Source organism: Gobio gobio (genome assembly GCF_949357685.1).
Source record: "Gobio gobio genome assembly, chromosome: 8".
In the NCBI taxonomy this organism is placed as follows: domain Eukaryota; kingdom Metazoa; phylum Chordata; class Actinopteri; order Cypriniformes; family Gobionidae; genus Gobio; species Gobio gobio.
Genome location: NC_137114.1, coordinates 16736793 through 16757992, shown reverse-complemented (window position 1 = coordinate 16757992; position 21200 = coordinate 16736793). Strand labels below are relative to the sequence as shown.

The 21200-nt window shown below is 37.3% G+C and overlaps 2 protein-coding genes across 4 annotated transcripts in view; one reads left to right on the top strand and one right to left on the bottom strand.

The window, feature by feature from the left end:
- foxo1a (forkhead box O1 a) overlaps nucleotides 1–3103 on the bottom strand; it is a 70481-nt gene extending 67378 nt beyond the window's left edge. Inside the window, exon 1 of the mRNA XM_079823653.1 lies at nucleotides 2280–3103. Within this exon, the coding sequence (XP_079679779.1) occupies nucleotides 2280–2831 (552 nt within the window). The 5' untranslated portion in view covers nucleotides 2832–3103. The remainder of the gene's footprint in view (nucleotides 1–2279) is intronic.
- Nucleotides 3104–4080: 977 nt separating this feature from the next.
- Nucleotides 4081–20853, top strand: slc25a15a (solute carrier family 25 member 15a). 3 transcript variants are annotated; one of them, XM_079823168.1, is made up of 7 exons: nucleotides 4081–4269; nucleotides 5835–5918; nucleotides 6147–6405; nucleotides 12715–12855; nucleotides 14565–14740; nucleotides 18137–18295; nucleotides 19741–20853. In XM_079823168.1, exons 2-7 carry the CDS (start codon nucleotides 5864–5866, stop codon nucleotides 19863–19865), a joined length of 915 nt encoding a protein of 304 aa, XP_079679294.1. In that variant the 5' UTR covers nucleotides 4081–4269; nucleotides 5835–5863; the 3' UTR covers nucleotides 19866–20853. The 3 variants fall into 3 exon arrangements, with proteins under 3 accessions (XP_079679294.1, XP_079679293.1, XP_079679295.1); XM_079823167.1 differs by having other exon boundaries at nucleotides 4206–4359; XM_079823169.1 differs by having other exon boundaries at nucleotides 4207–4359; nucleotides 6169–6405.
- Nucleotides 20854–21200: the final 347 nt, after the last annotated feature.

The following is a 21200-nucleotide window of genomic DNA, read 5'->3' as shown; positions in this document are numbered from 1 at the left end:
CTTTCAGACGGTTATAATTTGACTACGTGTTTTATTCATATCAGATACACATTATGTAGTAACTATATATAGTTTACTCTATTCTTCTCCCAGTTCTCCGGTCACTTAATTTCATGTATTTCGTGAGACGTGGATAAGTTACGTGTTGTAAATCCGACAGATCTGATTCTCTGAGGCGCAAACTAACATGGCGCCGCCCATCACGCATTATAGATCAACTAACACACATTCACTTACACATATTTGAAAATCAGAATATCAGATAGTTTGTGACATAGTTAGCAAGTTTGTGAATATTTTCAATAAAAAAGACAAAAAGAAATAAACCCGATACAGGTGAGCTGTCATACAGCACTATTGCGGCTGCTGTGTGTCATGTGAGAAGCATAACGCGTCACCATGGAAACAATAAGGCGATGCATTCTAAAATATTTAGCCAGAGAATATGGTCATATTTCTGCAAAATAAAGCTGAACGTTGAAGCTGGTTTGTAGCATATCAAGAATACAGACTACTGTTGTTATTACTGTAACTGTTATTTAGTGTTAAATTAGGCCTGTTGTAGTTGGGTTAGGTGGCTTAGGTTTTACTGTGAATTTGTTTTGTATTTATTTATATTTATATATTTAAGTATACTTTAAACTTTTAATAAATTGTTCAATTTAAATAATTGTAATTTTTTTTATAAAAAGCCATTCTTTAATGTCACCCACTTTGTTTTGTGGCTCTTTTTTTATTTTTCGTATCGGTTCAGGCACCGTTTAGGCACCTGTACCATTTTAAAAGTATCGGTTTGGCACCGGTATCGAAAAGAAAAAAAGCGATACCCAACCCTAGTCGTCGGAGAGAGCAGAGTTTGTCCGTTTAGGGCTCCTGTAGAAACATGGCGGCGCAAAATGGCGACTTCACTGTAAGGGGACCCGCGGTGTATGGAGATAGAAATGACTCGGTACATTATGTAAGGTCTTTATACACCACTGAAAACATAGTTATGTATATTATATTGCATTTCTGTCAATAGATCCTTGTATATACAACACACTGCACCTTTAACTAATATAACTAGATCTGGTTGAATTTATCGCAACATTCTTTAATGAAGAGAATCAGGTTTTCACTGTATTTTCAGTTCCCTTGATTAAAGAAATTCAACCAGATCTCACGAGAAAACAACTATTTTAGAAAAGAAGTGTCGATTTTGTGTGTGAATTCCGTATGAATTTAAACTTTCAGCTTTTGAAAATACGGTGAAAACTCAATTCTCTATTGCGATACATTCAAACAAATCTCATGAGAAAACAACTATGGCTATTTTAGTTACGGTGTGGCGATTTTGTATGAATTCGTCCGAAAAATTGGCCACCAGTTCACTAAAAATGTGCGTCAAATAGTTCACAATCCAGTCATTTTAATAGGAATTGAAACGACGAAAGATTTCCACATGCAGATTCCGCAACAGGTTCATGCGAACCAACAGAAAGCCGCCTGGTTTGAAAGTGACTTCTTTGTGTGAATTGTGCTGCATAACGTACTTATACAATACGCATTTTTGCCTGTGAAATTTTCAACTTTAGGGAAGTGTTGCCCCAACCCCGTGCCAGATTATTACCCCACTAGTATTGGTAGGTTTAGAAGTAGGTGTGGGGGTGGGGTTTGGATTAGGCAATCAGGTATTGACTTCAACGAGGGGGGTAATAATTTGCCAGGGGGTCAAAATTTCCCACAACACCGGCACTTAGGGGGGTCTGACTGGTCTGGGTCCAAGTCTTGAACTTGTCCTAACTCCAACGACCTCTACCTGGAAATCTTGAAAGGTCCTACAAGTTCTCGCTGTCCCCAGGCATCTATAACACTTGTTACTCGGGACCTGTCATGTGACACGGGTCAGCACTTGAACTATTGACTGCACTGAACCACCTCACCATGTGCTGCCTGTAATGAGAGGCAATCATCTGTCCTCCACGACAATGAAAGGAGACTATTGACAATCCCATGACAATCCTAAAACAATAAGTGAAGGATGCACAAAAATCAGCCCTGAAACCCAGTAACAAGGCCACACGAGACAGCCCAAATCAATACCCAGCAGTTCGAATGAAGGGGTGGGTGGGGGGGCGTTCACACAAGACGCGTTTTGTTTTCAAAACAGCTGGAGGGGAGCGCACCTGAATGGGAGCCATGGTAACCAAGACGCGTAAAAGTTGTTTTAAATAGACGCCCGCGTAAAAACCCCAAAATGACGCATGAGTGTACAGACCAAAAAATGAAAACATAAATACCTTCCAACCAGCCGAGCTGTTACTATCCCCCTTGTCCTTAAAATAAGGGACGCTTTTCACCATCCAGTCGTAGATCTGAGACAAGGTGAGCCGTTTCTCGGGGGAGCTCTCGATGGCTTTGGTGATCAGGTCCGCGTAAGACATATTCCCCCAGGCGTTGCGACGGGACGAGCTGCTCTTGCGCTGCGCGGCGGCGGCTGCGGCTGCGGCGGCGGCCACCGGAGAGGAGAGCACGGGCACCTGTTGCTGGTGACTCGGGATCTGCTGCTGATGGATGCAGTTCTCCTGGCACTGGAAATCGCCGCACAGCATGAGCGGCTTCTGGTCGGGGAAGTCCTCATTCTCTTCCAGCAGACTGAGGTTGTTGATGAAGTCCGTGTTGCTGGAGGGCTCCTGCTTGACGGATGGAGCCGGGGACGATGTGTTGGAGTCTGCGGCGGCGGGGTTAGGGAACTCCGGTCGCGGGAGCGGCCAAGTGCAGGAGCGGGGTCGGGAGAGTGGCTCGAAGTCCGGGTCGATCTCGACCATCTGGTGTTGGGCTGCGTCAGCCATGGTACCAGCAATACTGTTTGCCTCTTAAAATGTCACATATGATAGTCAAAAGAAAAAAATGACCTGAAACGCGAAACAATAAACAGAAAGGAAATGCAGTCCCTACTTTACGCTGACTTAGTTACATTTGGAAACGACTTAAAGGTCACCGTGTGGGTAGAGCGGCATCAGATTGGTGTTGTTGTGAAGTTTTGTAATCCAGTCCAGTCCAGTAGTAAGTGATAGTCCTCTGGCTGTCGCTTGTTGAATGTCTGTGTACTAAAACTCTAAGTGCGCTTACTGGAACTCACTATCATATGTCACCTGACACCGCCCCCGTGTATGATTGACAAGTGCCGGCAGCCAATCACAGGCGCGCTTTTGAAAGCGAAACAAGCCGTGTTTTCGTCCTCTGAAAACTAGTAAACAAACTTTCACGGAGTTTGGATATTATGAAAAGACTCACTCGTGTTTGGCCGCATGGCTTCTTGCTATTGCTCGGACATAAGAGAAACGCAGTTCGTTTGATTATTTTGTAACAAAAGCGGATTGTTAGTGAGGCGAATAAAGATAAACAATGTGTAAACAATGTTTTCGGTTGTTATGAAAATATTAATGCTCTTGATAAATAAAGGAAGCTTATTGTTAAGATGTGATTGGATTTTAGGAACCGTTATGATGCAGTTTTCATCTCTTTTAGGACGATTTTGAATATAAGGAGTATTAGGCATATTTTTGTTTATCTCATTTATTTTGGTGGATTTATTATGTCATATTATGAATAATGCACGTATTTGCAGTATAGCCTATTATTTCATAAATATACTTAACCAATGCTACTTTGTGTTGTGAAATACATGTTTGAATAAAAGATGTTATGTTTTAAGTTGCGTTATTTGATTTATTGATTATTAATGAAAAACTGACATTTGGAATAATTTATATAATACATGTTTGAATAATTTATTCTATTGATGTGATTGCTTTTTCAAGTAGGCTATTTATAAAATAAAATAAAAATAATGTGTGCCAGAGGGATTTTATTCTCGCATTAATAGCCTACCAAAATTTGTAATCCGTTTGTTTGTGAGAATTCAGGACAGCATTTCAATCTGTACCAAGTTTGTGCAGATGCTTATATAGCCTACATGGCATATGCTCAAGGCTATCCTGCCATCTCGTGGTTAAAACACATCAGTGTCGCTGGCATTTGTTCTGCTCGCTCGAATATCGCGTTTGATGAAGTGACCTTGTGTCACAATCTTGAAGTTGAGTCAAGAACTTCTGCAGGATATGACAGCAACACGATAGACCGTCTTGTCTCATTTCCCGGGCGCGTGGTTCCAGGAAGCCCCCGCATGCCCGACGAACACAACACACACCCACGCCCAGCCCAGTACACACCTGTGGCGGTGTTCGAGGAAGGGTGGATGTTTGCAGGTTTCAGTTTTGCGACATAGTAAGCATACTACTTTCACAGGACGCTTCGTTCCGAGGCTTTTGCACCAAAATAGTCTGTAGAAGTGTCTGGCTGCTCGAGGAAGGGCGGGTGAGTGTGAGAATACCTTAGGCACAGGAGATGGTTAGTGCTGGGTTCAAAGGGACTCTTGATCGCTATGTGGGGATTCCCTCTAAAATGGGATTAAAGATTAAGACTAGGCTATTAATAGAGAGCTCACGGGTCAGATATAAATATCCTTACTTATGCTTATGCAATGTTCTGTGGTGTACCTACGTGCAGTGTTTACTTTGAAATGTAATGTATCGCAATATTGTGTTACTCCCTTAAAAAGTAACTAATTGCGTTACTTTTGAAGAAAAGTAATGTGTTGCGTTACTGGGTTGGGCTTGTTTTTTATAACAAAAAAAGTAAACATTTTGGGTAAATGTAAAGACCTTTTCAAACCAAAATTGAAATAATATGCCTCAGGCCGAAGGAAATGCAAATTCACTTGTGTAGAGGGCGAAACTCTAACAAACATTTCAGCTGTGCGGCCATTCTGGGTTGAAGAAGAATAGGACGCTGGAGAAAAAGTTTAACACTTACTTCACCAATTAAAACAAATATTCTAAAGTAATTGTGTCTTATGGTTCAACTGAATCATTGAAGGTTGGCAGCAAGAACATTGGTCAATAAAGTGAAATTAAATGCATACACATTTGTTTTATTTAACATGATATATTGCATAGTATTCTTATTTTGCATTTGACATTTTTTATATACTGAATCTTTTTTTGTGTGCTAGTGAGATGAGTAAATGTATGCTCACATTTAGTCTAGAGCTACAATAATCATGTTCGCACACAACGCCACTGCACTTACAATTTGTCTTGGGGACATGAAGAGCTGTCAGTCAATACGTGGGAAAACAAAGTAACTTGCGTTACTTATTTGAAAAAGTAACTCCGATATTTAGTTGTAAATTTAAAAGTAATGCGTTACTTTTACTAGTTACTTTAAAAAGTAATCTGATTACGTAAAAGTTACTTGTAATGCGTTACCCCCAACTTTGCCTACGTGTAATGGTCCAAATGTTTCCCCCTGTTTCTCTTTACATGTGTATGTTTAATCACTCCTATTTCACTGCTATACTCTTTTTTTGGATGTGTTACCATTGCAATATATCATGGTATTTCCACTACTAAAATTGTCTTTACCTGGCTTTTACAGGTTCATTCATAAAATTAACATGGAATATGAACAACAAAAATATATTCTAAGAACGTTTTGCTAACGTTCCCATTACTTATGATAACGTCATGCGAAGGGATAGTTATAAAGGGATAGTTCACCCCAAAATTAAAATGTTGATTCTGATTCCAACTGAATTGCTGCATCAATTCTACATGATTTCTGAAAAATAGTTGGGGAATATATATTTCTGCACACACACACACTGTATGTATATTAATTTATGCTATAAATTGTGTGTAATATGTTAGCGTAGGCTAAGTTTTTCCTATATTGATGTGTATAATCATGTGTTAATCAGGGCAAATCTGAGTAAAACTTTTTCTACGCAGAAAGTGATGCAATATAGCAGACGTTAACCATGGCTCCACATCCTGTCACTCAAGCCATCATCGATCTGTCAGCTGGAGCATGTGGTAACAGCCTTTATTTATCATTTCCTGTGTCTACGGGGTGTTACATGCATGTCAGATCCAGAACTGATTAGATAAAAAAAAAAGTCATTTTGAAAAGCTGCCATAGTAGTGTATTGTCTGCTTTGCACAAATGTTGCACGATGATGGGAATTAGATAGAATCGGTTATTTAAAACCATCGAAGCATGTTCTGCACCGCATGTTCTGTTTCCTCTCTGTTTTTTGTGAGGTGGGATTGCATGTGTGTTTAGCGGGCAGCCCTTCGATACGGCCAAGGTGAAGATGCAGACTTTCCCCGGCATGTACAGAGGCTTTGTCCACTGCTTCGCCTCCGTCTACAAACAGGTTGGACTGCGAGGCCTCTATCAGGGCACCACGCCTGCCCTCATTGCCAACATTGCTGAAAACGCCGTGCTCTTCATGAGCTACGGCTTCTGCCAGAATGTCGTGCGCTTTGTTTTAGGACTGGACCGAGGCACAGAACTCAGGTGAGGTGTTTTTAACATTAAACTTTGAGCACTTAAACTATGATAATTATTAGATGTTAACAACTATGAAAATCTAAGCAAATAGTGAATTAAACATAACCTTAAAAGTTGTGCCCCTAAGTTTTTAAAGTTTGTGTACTTGTTTAACCAGTATCAGTGAAGTGAATCTCAACCTCTTTGACTCCATGGGCCCCATTGTCCTACAAAATATTCAAACACACCCTGTTTTATATAACATTACCAGAGTGAACTATTAACTATTAATTATGAACTATTATTAATAAATATTATATATTACATTACCAGAACTATAACTATTATTTGAATGTATATATATGTATGTATATATATATATATATATATATATATACACAAATATTATAAAACATAATTAGAAAATACATGAAGACTAAATTACTAAAACTTAAAGTAAAAATTGAAAGGAATATATATATATATGTATGTGTGTGTGTGTGTGTGTGTGTGCGTGTGTGTGTTGTTAAAAATAACAATTTAGAGGCCGAAAAAACTTGAATTTATATTTTTAGCATATTAATAAAGTTTTATATACCTCTGGTGTAAGGCTTGTGTGAAGAAAACAAATAAAAACCATGGTAAATATCAATTTTCAACAGAATAATTTGTCAAATAATGAGAAAGGTGTGAAAGTGTGTAACTTTTGACCTTCTAGCTGTTCAAAAACGAAACTGCATGTATTTTTCAGAAGAACATTGTTTTGGTTGTGCTTCGGCTCTGCGTGACTGTGCAGATGAATATGGTTCTTTCTCATAACTAAACTAAAGAGAGAGATTATCCTACCCCTCCTCAAAAGAGATATAACCAGTTTTGATAGAAAGAAAGGATCTCAAGCTGACTAGCTGAAGACGCTAGTGTAGCTTTACCCATGAATAGACACGATACTTCCTTGAAAATAAATTCCAGCAAAACAACCTTAATAAAATCAGAGGTGGAAAGAGTAACAAAATATTCTACTCAAGTAAAAGTAAAAAGTAAAAGTACTACTACTTCAATGAAATTTTACTTAAGTACAAGTAAAAGTACTTGTCTAAAAATGTCCTCAAGTAAAAGTAAAAAGTAGTTAATTTAAAATGTACTCAGAGTAAAAGTTACTGAGTTACTTTTTTTAACAGCGGGGTGGGGGACTCTCCCGTGTAGGGTTGTAATAGAATGAGATTTTCACAGCATCACGATATTAATTATTTAATAAATAAACTGTATTATTCAATTATGGTTATTATTATCGCCAGTTAAAATGGCATTAAATTAATGAAAACTGATTTTTTTTTTTTTTGGTTGAGCAAATGCTTTATTATAACAAACTTGAAACCATTTTTTTTTTTTTCAATAAAACATGTCTAATGAACTAAATAAATTATTATGAATTAGATTAACAACTTTATGAATAATAGAGTCCTAAGACATTTTCTTTAATACAATATTTATTACAAATACATTACCAAAACGGTGGTAATAAAATACTTATTCTTTAATTTTTTTGGGCAAAGCGCTGCTGTTTTACTAAATTAAACCATTGATTTAAAAATATATTGTTAAATTATGTTTAAATTATGTAATATTATTATTGTTGTTATTATTATTATTTGACAAGTATTCTATAGGCCTACAATAGTAATATATTTCTGTTAAAATTTAATCTAGTTAAATCGTTTATTTTGACGGGTTTTAGTGAGGACCTATTTCAGGGAAGATCTGTTTCAGAGTGTATTTGATAATGGCTTTTAATCAAATAAAATGATGAAAATGTTCATTAGGGGGTCTCAGATCAGCTCTGGAAATGTTCATACTGTATGTTCATGCCCAAATATGTTTTTTGAGACGTTAAACACCACGAGCATCGCGTAGGCTACTTAAGTTTGTAGGCTAGTAGACGAAACGGCACTGCTCATTCACACAGAAACAGAACAAGCAGATCATATATTCATATAGCAGTGTTTTGAGCTTTAATATTCACAGACCATGTCGCGATTTGATTTATTGTAGAGCTCTACTGTCGGTGTATTCATTCATCCATCAGTTTGCGTGTTTTACGTGACATCTGCGTTACACTGTAGGTAGGTAATTCCGGGATTCCCTCTGATATCACAGAAAACATTCGGCCTTAAGTTATAAACGTACTTTTATCCGCGCAGAGGGATGGAGTTCCCGAACATGTTCTATGTGTTTCCTCCTTTGCATCAACATTTTTTTGCTAATTTGATATCTATATCTATCCGGCAATTTTTTGTCTATATCCAAAGTTTTTCCATAATATCCAGGCGTTCATGACGGCGTTTCGCTTTCAGCTGGGTCTGACGTCTGTCTTGTCCGTCCGTCTCCATCTTTTTGTGATTTTTTTGCGTTCGTTCTCCCGCTCTTCAGTTCAATGCAGTCGTTTCCGGATGGCGATTTCCCCCCCTTTGTATTATTTATTTTTACTCAGTAATGGATGTGAATGTGGTTTAAAATGTAGTGAAGTACAATACTTCAAACAAAACATACTTAAGTAAAAGTAAAATTACAGATTTTTAAAACTACTTAAAAAAGTAGAAGTACGCAGAAAAACTACTCAATTACAGTAACGCGAGTAAATGTAGTTCGTTACTTACCACCTCTGAATAAAATGAGCCTTCACAAGAAACAATGCTTTACAATCAACTCTGTTAGAGAGCTACATATAACAATTTATCTGATCAATAAAATACCTCATTCACCTGTTGAGTAATAAAAACACCATCATCTCCGCATCGCTTTTACAACATTTCAAATCCCTCAGTTTTCACCATCTCAGAAAAGCCAAGCTGATGTTGAAGCTTGTTTTATTACGAGCTCTCTCTCTCTTGTTCTCTTTTTGCTGGCAGACTCTCTGTTCGGCGTTTGTTTAAAACAGGCGATTCCCCTCGAGGTTTGAGATTTTAGCTGCTCCTTGTCAAACTTTCTCGCTCATTGTGACTAACCTCTGCCACTCACACACAAGACACGCATCAAAGTAGCCGTAGAAACTTCTCTATTTACGGATATGACGAGACACTTACGGGCGAGTGACTTATGTACGCAATTTCCCAAAATAACCCCATCCCGACAGGTCTAAAATATAAATACGGATAACAGGCGGTATATTGGTTCATTACTTATATTTTGTTAATATAGAAACAAAAAAGTTACATAGTGTACCTTTAATTTTTTATGTATTTAGGATAACATAACATGCTAGCTGTGAAATTAGCCGTAGCACAACAACATAGTAATTTCCACCACAGTCACATGGGGGAAATGAAACTGTGGTGGGAATTTTCAAGAAAGTACTCAGGGCCAAAACTGTCATAGTTGAAGAAACAGCCATATTAGTGCTTGCCATACGCTGAAATACTGTAACTGTCATGATGCATGAAATCATGAAGCTCTATATTAAACTTGTGGGGTGTTAAAAGTTATTTATATGGTACGTATGTGTCCCTTTTGCTACATACACTAATTCTTATGTGCTTATGTTTCACTAGTCCACTCAATATGCATGATGCAATTCAATCTTCAAGGACAGGCACTGTGTCATGTGACCCACGGCCTGTGGGTTCAGAACGCCTTTCTTGACTCCATAACATTACATGTTTAGAGTCGATACAGGTTTTTTCCCCCATGTCACCTCTTAGAAAACACAGTAAAGGTACAGTAATGTGATCAGATGGGTCATACTATGGCGATTTTATATAGTCTATTGCCATATTTTTAATCACAATATTCACTATACTGTGATGGGTACTTCAAAAAATACCATAGACTTAAAAACTTGTTTTCCAAGTTTTAATACTAGAGTATAAACATTTAAATATAAACATTTGTTATTAATCTTGAAAACTTTGGAGCACAAACTTAAGTTAAAAGGAGGCACTTGGCAGATTATTGTAGAAGTAAAACAAATTTGTAAGAAGTTATAAAAGTAAAATAAAAAATAAATAAAAAGTTAATTAAATTAAAAAGTGACATTTTCATAAAATATATATTTAAAAAAACATGTCTGACTCTAAATCTGCAAGAAAATCAAGGCCAGACATGAAGGTGAGGTATCATCCATTTCCTTATAGGGTTTGAGTGATCTGAACCATATATTTACACAATTTTATTTATTTTTTATTTCCACATACCATTTATGAAGTAGACATCAGAAGTATTATGGACAGTAGAGCTGCACGATTGATCGTTAAAAGATCGCAATTTCGATTCAAACATCCACGTGATCTTATTCCTAAACGACGACGATTCTGCTGTGTCTCGGTGCATTCACGTCATGTTGGAAAAATTGTATTTCCGAGTTGATTGCACATGAATGCCACAAAGTCGTAAATATGAGTGGGAAGCTCTGGATTTCTTTCATCTCCGATCTGGGGGCATGTCAGTGTCGAAATACCACAATACTTAGACTTTTATTTACAAACAAAATAAGCGAATTGCCTGCACAAAATAATCACATTGTAATATAACAATATAATATGTAACAATACATATTACAGTGGCTTCATGAATTAAGCATGCACTTTCTTTGTTTTCTAGAAGTAGAGTTTAAAAACCTTGCTGTATTTTTGTGTAGTTAATTAAGAGAAGGTACCAGCGTCTTGCTTCGACAAAATTCCCAACTTCCCAACTTGTAAATACGAACTTTGCGGGAGGACTTGAATGCTAGCCTGGATGCCAGCCGAACTTAGCCCTGCCCACAACATTTTTACTCGGGCAGTTCGGTCTGGACTTGATCCATAGAGAAGTAATTATGCCCGAACAGAAACTGTTCGGACCAATGAAATTGTCAGGGCGGGCTTTAGACGATGATGGACAGATGATCAACATTAACGTAATCATCCACGTCACAAAAGAGCGCTTGAGTTGAGTTTGTTTTAATCCTAAACGGAGAACTTGTTCGTATATGCAATTCACCTTCACTATTTCTCTCAGAAATGATGATGGTGTTGGTAAGTACTCTGTGTATCCTTACATTCTTTTTTTACAACACGGGCAAAGATCGTTTACACTCATCTTCTTCTTCTAACGTTAGGCTACTTATTCCAGCGTGCGTGCAGACTGGGTTGCCAAGTTTTTACAACAAAACCCGCCCAATTGCTAACGTTCCTCAAAACTGGCCAAAAACAAGCCCAATAGCTTTCCAGGGGCATTTGGGGGGTAAAATATGTGTTATTTTGGCAGGGCTGGCATCTAAAAATCGCATTCCTGGGTCTGTATATCACATAATTGGGGTCGCTTTAACCCGCGGACATGGCAACACAGTGCAGTTGAGTTCTGTTGACATTTGATAACTAACGTTATGTGTCGCTCCGTACATAAAATGTATTTGTCATTGATTCATTCATTCAACAGATTTGTTTAAAAATGTCGATTCATCCAGTAATGAAACAAGTGAGTCATTGATTCATTCATCCAAAACGATTTTAACCGCTAATCTTTTTTGGGGGGTAGGTTATTGTCGCATTAAGGCGGCATCCATTTAATAAATATAATAATTTACACTATGTTATTATTACATCCTGTTAATGTACAACAATACTGAGGTGCAAATAGTATACATCTGTCAAAATAAAGTATAAATAGCATCTAATTACTATTTGCACATATTGCAAAGAACTGCTACTTTTACATGGTGTCAGTAAAATATAGTTGCTATTTGCACTTGGTGCAAAAAGCCACTGCCTAAAATATATGTGGTAAAAACCCAGACATCCAGCGCAACATTACAAATGGAGAATCTATCGTTTGTACATTAGGCCTATATTTAAAATTATTTTAGACCTTTTTTCAAAAAAACAAAATAGAATGGAGATTATCTTTTGAACTCTTGGCATGAAAACTAACTAACTAAAAGGTTTCGTTCTACCAATCTGGGTACATCTGTACGTACAACGACGTAACCCACTGCTTAACTACCATAGTACGATGTAGTAAGGATGCTTTCGGGAAACGCACCCCTGTATTGATTTTTAATGTGCATCATGCCTTATTACCCTGATGAATACGAGTATAATTAATTCTATCGAAAATCCGTCACCCAATATGAAAACTAGAGTCTATAAGCATTCGAATGATATATAGTATGTCAGTATTACTTTAGTGAGACTGTATTATTGTTTCATTTAAAGATGTACAATTTAGTTTTCTTCAGAAAATTAGTTTCGTTTGGTGTCACTGTTCAGAAATGGTAGTTCTTGATTCATATGCAGTCGTTCATATTACACTTGATTTGACATGAATTGATGAACCGTGATAAGTGTGTGTGATTTGTGTTTTCAGTGATATTCAGAAGGCCTGCTCAGGCTCTGTCGCCTCTGTCTTCTCCTCTCTGGCTTTATGCCCCACTGAACTGGTTAAATGTCGACTGCAGGCCATGCATGAAATGGAGGCGTCTGGCAAAATCGCCAGTGGACAGAAAAGGTCTGTTTGGACAGAGGATGTTTTGGTAATTGAATGGGAGAAATGAGGCCTGTGGTAACTTTATGATTTCTTTATCATTCAGTTGAAATAAGAAATCAAATATTGTAATGTACAGTAATGCTACTGTATATATACAAACAGTATTTTGAGTGTAGAGAGATCGACTGGATTACATCATTCGCAGTGCTTTATGGAAGTGGGCGGAGCTAAAGAGCTCTTTTGGAGGGTGTTTGTTTTTCGACTCTCTGATTGGGGGAATTGTCTGTACAGCATCATGGGTAATGTAGTTTTTCACCAGGAATTCTGCTGTTAAACACAATTATAAAAAAAAAAAAATCTGAAATAGTGCGGACTATCGACTTCATCAGAAGCAAATACCTCGTAGCTCACAGTAGGGCAGACTTTAAAGGTTTTTAAGTTATTGTTAAAAATCAGTTTCCTTATGGGAAAAAAATTTATGTTATTAGATCCGGTTGCACTGTATGTAAACAACATAACCTTTTTCTGCATTACAGCAACAAGAATACTTTTGTTTTTAGTAATGTATTAGTAAATGTTGAAATTAACATCAATTAAGATAAATGGTGTTTATTAATAAATATTGTTCATTCTTAGTTCATGTTAACTAAAGTAGTTACAGTTGTGGTCAGGCACCCCTGGTAAATATGATTAAAGGTAAAACTGCATTGTTTATGCAGATTTATTTTTACAGCTTTCTTTGATCATATTTACCAGGGGTGCCAATAATTCTGTCCAAAACTGTAACTAATAAAACCTTATTGTAAAGTGTTACCCAGAATCTTCTTTTTTGGATGAACTAAAATTTAACCCTCAACTTCCCTCACACTTTGTTACAAATACTTCATTTTTTTCTGTCCAGAAAGCTTATTTCATTTAATTTTGATAATATTTTTTCTATTTTAAATGCATTTTTTTATTTATTTACTTTTAAAATGACTAGATTGTATTAATAAATAATAAATAAATAATAATAAAAACACATTCTTTTAACTTAAACTCAAAATAACTCAATTTCAAGAATAACCCAATTCAGCTCAAAATATCTTACATTGGGTGTCTTTGCTGACTTCTTGTGAAAAAAAAAATTATTTATATATATATCTCATGACCCCTGCCACTAGATGGCCTTATAGCTCTATTTGGAGCAAATTAGCTATTCTGTTGGGTCCAAAAGTCAGTTTTCCTTAAGTATGCTTTCAGATACACATGTAGACATTATAAGATCTTTTTTCGGTTAAGTTTTAGCATTTTTATTTTTTTTCCATGTGTACTGAAGCATTCCTTGCATTTAATTAATTCCTATGGGGGTCAAATTGACCCGTGAGGGAAGGATTTGTTACTTTTTAAAATTTCAAAGAGAACTCCTTGAATCCAGTCAATTTCTTTATGTATTCATGGTTCAAATGTGACAAAAATCACAACATGACCTAGGGTGTTGGACCACTACAATGAACACTCAATTAAAAAATAATAATAATAATGATTAAAAATGAGTTTCGGGTCAAAATTACCTGAGGGAAAGATGAGAGTTAGGTGGCTGAATTTAGTTGAAGGCAACTACTCTTCCTGAGTTTGGAGTACTTTTTATGTTTTTGAACATTTAAATTAAGAACAAAATTACCTCAAAAATCACAGTTGTCCAGCAGTAGAGTTGTCATATCCTGTTGAAGTTCCTCTCTGTCTTTCAGCACGGTGTGGTCCATTGTGAGAAATGTGCTGCGGACAAACGGTCCTCTGGGTTTCTATCAGGGTCTCACCACCACTATAGTCCGTGAGATACCTGGATACTTCTGTTTCTTCGGAGGATATGAACTCAGCCGCTCCATGTTTGCCCACCACATGGGCAGAGACAAAGAGCACATAGGTCAGCCCACAGGAAGAACACCATATACTCACCTTCATGTCGTTCCAAACTCTTATTACGTTCTTGCATGTGTGGGAGATGGGAGAAGACAAAAGGCGATATTTGAAGAATGTCCAAGTTTCATTTATTGTATGGAAAATAACACATTTCTACACTGAGAAAAAAAAGACTTTAGACTAACTAAAAAAATACTCTAATTGTTAAAACCTCATTGATTCGTTTTTCTCCTTAACTTTTGATTTAAGGACAAAAACATTCATACAAAGTAAAAGGATACATTGAAAAAGAGTTTTGAAGTAACTAAATTAAATCATCTTTAAATATTTAAGACACTTTTCAGGCCTCTTGGCAGGATTTAATTTAATCAATTTATATATTTGACCGTTCATTGCAACAGCTTTTAGATAGCCTGAAAACGCGAACTTTTGAAAATGGGTACGTTGTTGAAAACAATACCATCTCCGTGTAAACTACAAAAAGGGTCTCAAAAAGAGACCCTGCAAATTTGTGAAAATGGTGATGTTGTGTATTGTGTTTTTTCTACAGGCGTGTATAGAGTGGCGAAGTTATGACGTCACTTTGTAGGCCAACCCGGAAGTTAGCGGCGCATGGTTCCCTCGATCGAAAAGCCATGCATTTTCCCCATAGACTTTTGGAAAATCGCAAAAAATAAGATAAAATACACGTTTTGTCTATCAAGATAATCTTCACAAATTAATCCAAAATGTATAAATTTTGAAGCCTAAATAAAGCCGTCAGATATAAAATGCTAATGTTTCTTTCTTTACCAAGTGGCATCGCCACCTACTGGCCTGCAGCAGAACACAGCGCTTTTAGTTGTTTTCACAGATCCGTGTGAATGGGGATCATTTTGACAATGTTGTCAACTGTACGACAATTAATACGTTTTTATTTTTTTTAATACATCATTGTCATGTAAATGGACCCTTAATAGATTTTACTTAGCACATTAATTACATTAATTGAAAGCAAAGAATTCAAATTTAAGGGCCGTTTTGGCCTTTCATGTAAACGACAAAAATGTGAATTTGTGAAAACAGTGACGTCATGCGCATTACAATCCACTGTCAAAATGATACGTTTACATATTCCAGCTGCTGTGAGGAAAGGCTATAAATGATCCGCCACCTGCAGCATCCTCTCATGTGATACTACTACTAGCCGGACTCCTGCTTTATGTGTACAGACTTGACGTAAAGACGCAAAGACATGCTCGAATTTCCCGCGTAAATCTACCAATACCACTCAAATTATAACACAGTCACATTATTACAAGCTTACAAGTTGTGAATCAGGCTACGGTAAGGAGATTAGGGGAGGGTGTTAGTTATGATGGTGTTAGCGGAGGGGCCAGGCTCAGTGGCTCCAGTGCGTCATCGAGCCATGATTTCAGGTCCGCCCAAGAACCCTGAACACAAAAATGGTGAAAACCTGTTTAACGGGCTAACTCCACAATTCAGTACTACATAGTTTACAGTCTTTGTAACGTGTTTTCTGCAATACATTACCTTTAGAAGAAAATCTCTGAATTGCATTTACACAGACTTTAAACTTGACCGTTGCATTCAAGAAATCAACTGATATGTTTGTGATTGGCTACATTGCTCAACGCTGCAGAAAAATACTGTAAATAATTAGAAACCTATAACTTTTGTCGCTCTCAAGAGCCAATATGCTATATTATTTTGGAGAAAACCTGATCCTGGACCAGCAGTTATGGGGAGGTTATTTACTTTCAGGCAAACTGAACGAAACGGGTTTAAACCAGAAACCATGGTTGTCGATTAGACAATATAAAAACGCACTTTAAATAAATGACACAGCCTTTTCACTTTTTTTTTTTCAGTGTGCAGCTGTGGCCAAAAGTTTTGGGAATGACACAAATATACATTTTTACAAAGCCTGCTGCCTCAGTTTTTATGATGACAATGTGCATATACTCCAGAATGTTATGAAGAATGATCAGATGAATTGCAATTAATTTCAAAGTCCCTCTTTGCCATGATTTGTCCATTTACTTAATCCCAAAAAAACATGTCCACTGCTTTTCAGCCCTTCTACAAAAGGACCAGCTGACATCCTGTCAGTGATTCTCTTGTCTCTTGTGTTGGTGAGGACAAGGCAGGAGATCACTCTGTCATGCTGATTGAGTTAGAATAACAGTCTGGAAGCTTTTAAACGAGGGTGCTGCTTGAAATTATTGTTCTTCCTCTGTTAACTAGGGTTACCTGCAAGGAAACACGTGCAGTCATCATTGCTTTGCACAAAAAGTGATTCACTGGGAAGGAGATTGCTGCTAGTAATATTGCACCTTAATCATTTATCGGATCATCAAGACCTTCAAGAAGAGAGAGGTTCAACTGTTGTGAAGAAGACTTCAAGGCGCCCCTGAAAGTCCAGCAAGCGCCAGGACCGTCTCCTAAAGTTGATTCAGCGGCGGGATCAGGGCACCACCAGTGCAGAGCTTGCTCAGGAATGGCAGCAGGCAGGTGTGAATGCGAAGACTTTTGGAGGATGGCCTGGTGTCAAGAAGGGCAGCATAGAAGCCATTTCTCTCCAGGAAAAAAACATCAGGGACAGATTTATATTCTGCAAAAGGTACAGGGATTGGACTTCTGAGGACTGGGGTAATGTCATTTTCTCTGATGAATCTGATTGGGGCATCTGGAAAAAGGCTGGTCCGGAGAAAAAAAGGCGAGCACTACCATCGGTCCTGTGTCATGCCAACAGTAAAGCATCCTGAGACCACTCATGTGTGGGGTTGCTTCTCAGCCGAGGGAGAGGGCTCACTCACAATTTTGCCTAAAAACACAGCCATGAGTAAAGAATGGTACAAAAACATCCTACGAGAGCAACTTCTCCCAACCATCCAAGAACAGTTTGGTGACGAACAATGCCTTTTCCAGCATGATGGGGCACCTTGCCACAAGGCAAAAAGCGATAACGAAGTGGCTCGGGGAACAAAACATGGCCATGGTCCATGGCCAGGAAACTCCCCAGACCTTAATCCCATTGAGAATTTGTGGTCAATCCTCAAGAGAATTCCCCAAGAATGGGCTGCCATCAGTCAGGATGTGGCCCAGAAGTTGATTGACAGCATGGCAGGGCGAATTGCAGAGGCCTTGAAAAAGAAGGGTCAACACTGCAAATATTGACTCTTTGCATAAACTTCATGTCATTGTCAATAAAAGCCATTGACACTTATGAAATGCTTGTGATTATACTTCGGTAACAGTCAGTAACATCTGACAAAAAGATCTAAAAACACTGAAGCAGTAGACTTTGTGAAAATTAATATTCATGTCATTCTCAAAACTTTTGGCAATGGCTGTATTTGACAGGAAATGCTCCTCATGATCCGTGTGTTTCTGACAGGTGTTGTGCCATTGATGTTCAGCGGCGGTTTCGGTGGAGCCTGTCTGTGGTTGGTTGTGTACCCCATAGACTGTGTGAAGTCTCGCATCCAGGTTCTGTCGTTAGCAGGGAAACAGGAAGGCTTCCTCAAGACTCTTATGGGGATATTACGAAATGAAGGTGAGATTTCTGTATTTATAAATATCTAATCAGCCGATCACATGGCAGCAACTCAATGCATTAGGCATGTAGACATGGTCAAGACGATCTCAGAATGGGGAAGAAAGGCGATTTAAGTGACTTGGCATGGTTGTTGGTGTCAGACGGGCTGGTCTGATTATTTCTGAAACTGCTGGTCTACTAGGATTTTCACACACAACCATCTCTAGGGTTTACAGAGAATGGCTGAAAGAGAGAAAATATCCAGTGAGCGGCAAAAATGGCTTGTTGATGCTAGAGGTTAGAGTTGACCCAGACTGGGTCGTGCTGAGAGATGGGCAACAGTAACTCGTATTAACCGAGGTCTGCAGAAGAGCATCTCTGAACACACAACACGTCCAACCTTGAAGCAGACAAGCTACAGCAGCAGAAGACACTCCGATGACACTCCTGTCAGCTGAGAACAGCAAACTGAGGCTACAGTTCACACGGGCTCACCAGTACTGGACAACAGATGTTTCGAAAAAACATTGCCTGGTCCGAGTCTCAATTTCTGGGTCAGAATTGGGTGTAAACATCATGAAAGCATGGATCCATCCTGCCTTGTATCAATGGTTCAATCTGTTAGTGGTTTAATGGTGTGTGGGATATTTTCTTGGCCCCTTAGTAACATCTTTTAAACACAGTCGAGCTGAGTATTGCTTCTGACCATGTCCTTCCCTTTATGACCACCTTCTGATGGCTACTTCCAGCAGGATAACATGCATGTCACAAAGCTCAAATTATCTAAACTAGTTTCTTGAACATGACAGTGATGAGTTCACTAAACTTAAACGGCCTCTACAGTCACCAGATCTCAGTCCAATAGAGCACCTTTGGGATGTGCTGGAATGGGAGATTTGCATCATGGATGTGCAGCCAACAAATCTGCAGCAGTTGTGTGATGTAACATCAATATGGACCAGAATGTCTGAGGAATGTTTCCAGCATCTTGTTGAATCTATGCCACCAAGAATTAAAGCAGTTCTGAAGGCACAACGGGGTCCACCCCGACACTAGCTGTGTACCTAATAAAGTGGCCAGTGAGTGTATATCCAAGTGAAACGGCTTCTTGAACAGGAATGAATGTAACTTACACTTAACCCTTAATGAAATAATAGAACATATTTCTAAAAAATAAAAAAAAAGATTGCATATGTGTTTTTTTTTTGTATATTGGATACATCAGGCATGTATGGCTTTTTTAATGACAAAATTCAATAAAAGGAGGTAGATTTCACTTTATTGTTCAACATGAAACTTTAAAAAATAAAGTTAACATTTGTTAACGGTATCATTATAGTACGTCATGAGATGTATAGTACAGGAGTGTCATGATTCAAACTGAATCTGATTTTTATATGATGAATGAAAAAACAATTTATTCTTGGATTACAGCATGTTATATTCTGGTGTCTTGTTTACAGGAGTGGCGCCTCTGTATTCTGGTTTGACCCCGACTATGATCCGAACTTTTCCTGCCAATGGAGCGCTCTTTTTGGCCTATGAAGTCAGTCGCAAGTTCATGATGCAACAGTTTGATGGGGTTTGATGCAGTCTCTGGAGTTTTTCACAAATGTTTCAGTCTCTTGGACATTTTATCCACCTAACTGTTGTTCATTTATGCAAATCTTGATCATTTTATGTTTGAGAAAGAATATTTAAAACGAATGAAACTAAACAGAAATGAGAAATGTTGCTTTGCCGTTTAAGTTGAAGCACTAAAATTATTAACTGGAAATAAATAACTAAAAATGAAATTAAAAAATAAATTAAACCTAAATAGCAATACAAGACCTAGCACATACCAACATTTATTTCATTTATAAAATTAAATTAAAATGAACATAACTAAAAATATAAAAAAGCTAATTCAAAATATTAATAAAAGCCATTTTTATGACCTATCAAGTGCCCATGCTCGTCTCATGCTAGAACTTTCCTTGTTTGTTTGCTATAAAAAGATTTGATTTTAAAATGTTGCATTAAATAGTTATTTTAAATATGTTTATATAATATTTATTATATCAGTTAATAACAGTGCAAAAATACTTTCAGGCAAATCTTAATGGTCTAATTTTTATTCCTTCCGATAAACCGTACACACAGAATTACGTGGCAGCTAAGAATGCACAGAAAATATCATTGTCCATAAGGTACAGGACACAACTTATGTCATAATGGCCAAATTAATATACGTAATGTTGTAATGGTGGCTCAGTGTTTCAGTTGAGTTGATCTGTGGTTTACATACACACAGCCTGTATCTATGGTGAGTAGCTCTTGACTTCATGTTACACTCAGTTCTCCTGAGACCCAAAGCTCTGCTTTTATTGTTTGACTAGTTTCCATTTAATGAGGTCTTGCTTTATGCATATCTGAACAACTTTGAAGGCTAGTCATGTGTGTAAGAAATGTGAACAAACAATACTGTATTTTACTGTTATGCATGCAATGTTTTTGACATAAATCACACTCCTTATGTTACAGTGCCTCATGGGAATTTGGCCACACAAATAAACGTCATTTAATGACTTTACAAACACTTAAGCTGCACTGTCATTTATATAATAATATATAATATTTATAAATATAATATAAATGTATTTATTTATTACATATTTGGAGATATTTACAACGTAATATCAATATTTTTTTTAATAAATATTTAACACTTTACAATAAGGTCTAATTTGTTAACATTAGTTAATGTATTAACTAACATCAACTAACAACGAGCAATGCATTTTTTACAGTATTTGTTCATCTTTGTTAAAAAAATATAACTGTTCATGTTAGTTCACAGTGAATTAAAAAATGTTAACAAATACAACTTTTAATTGTAATATTGTATTAGTAAATGTGGATGTTAACATCAACTAAGATT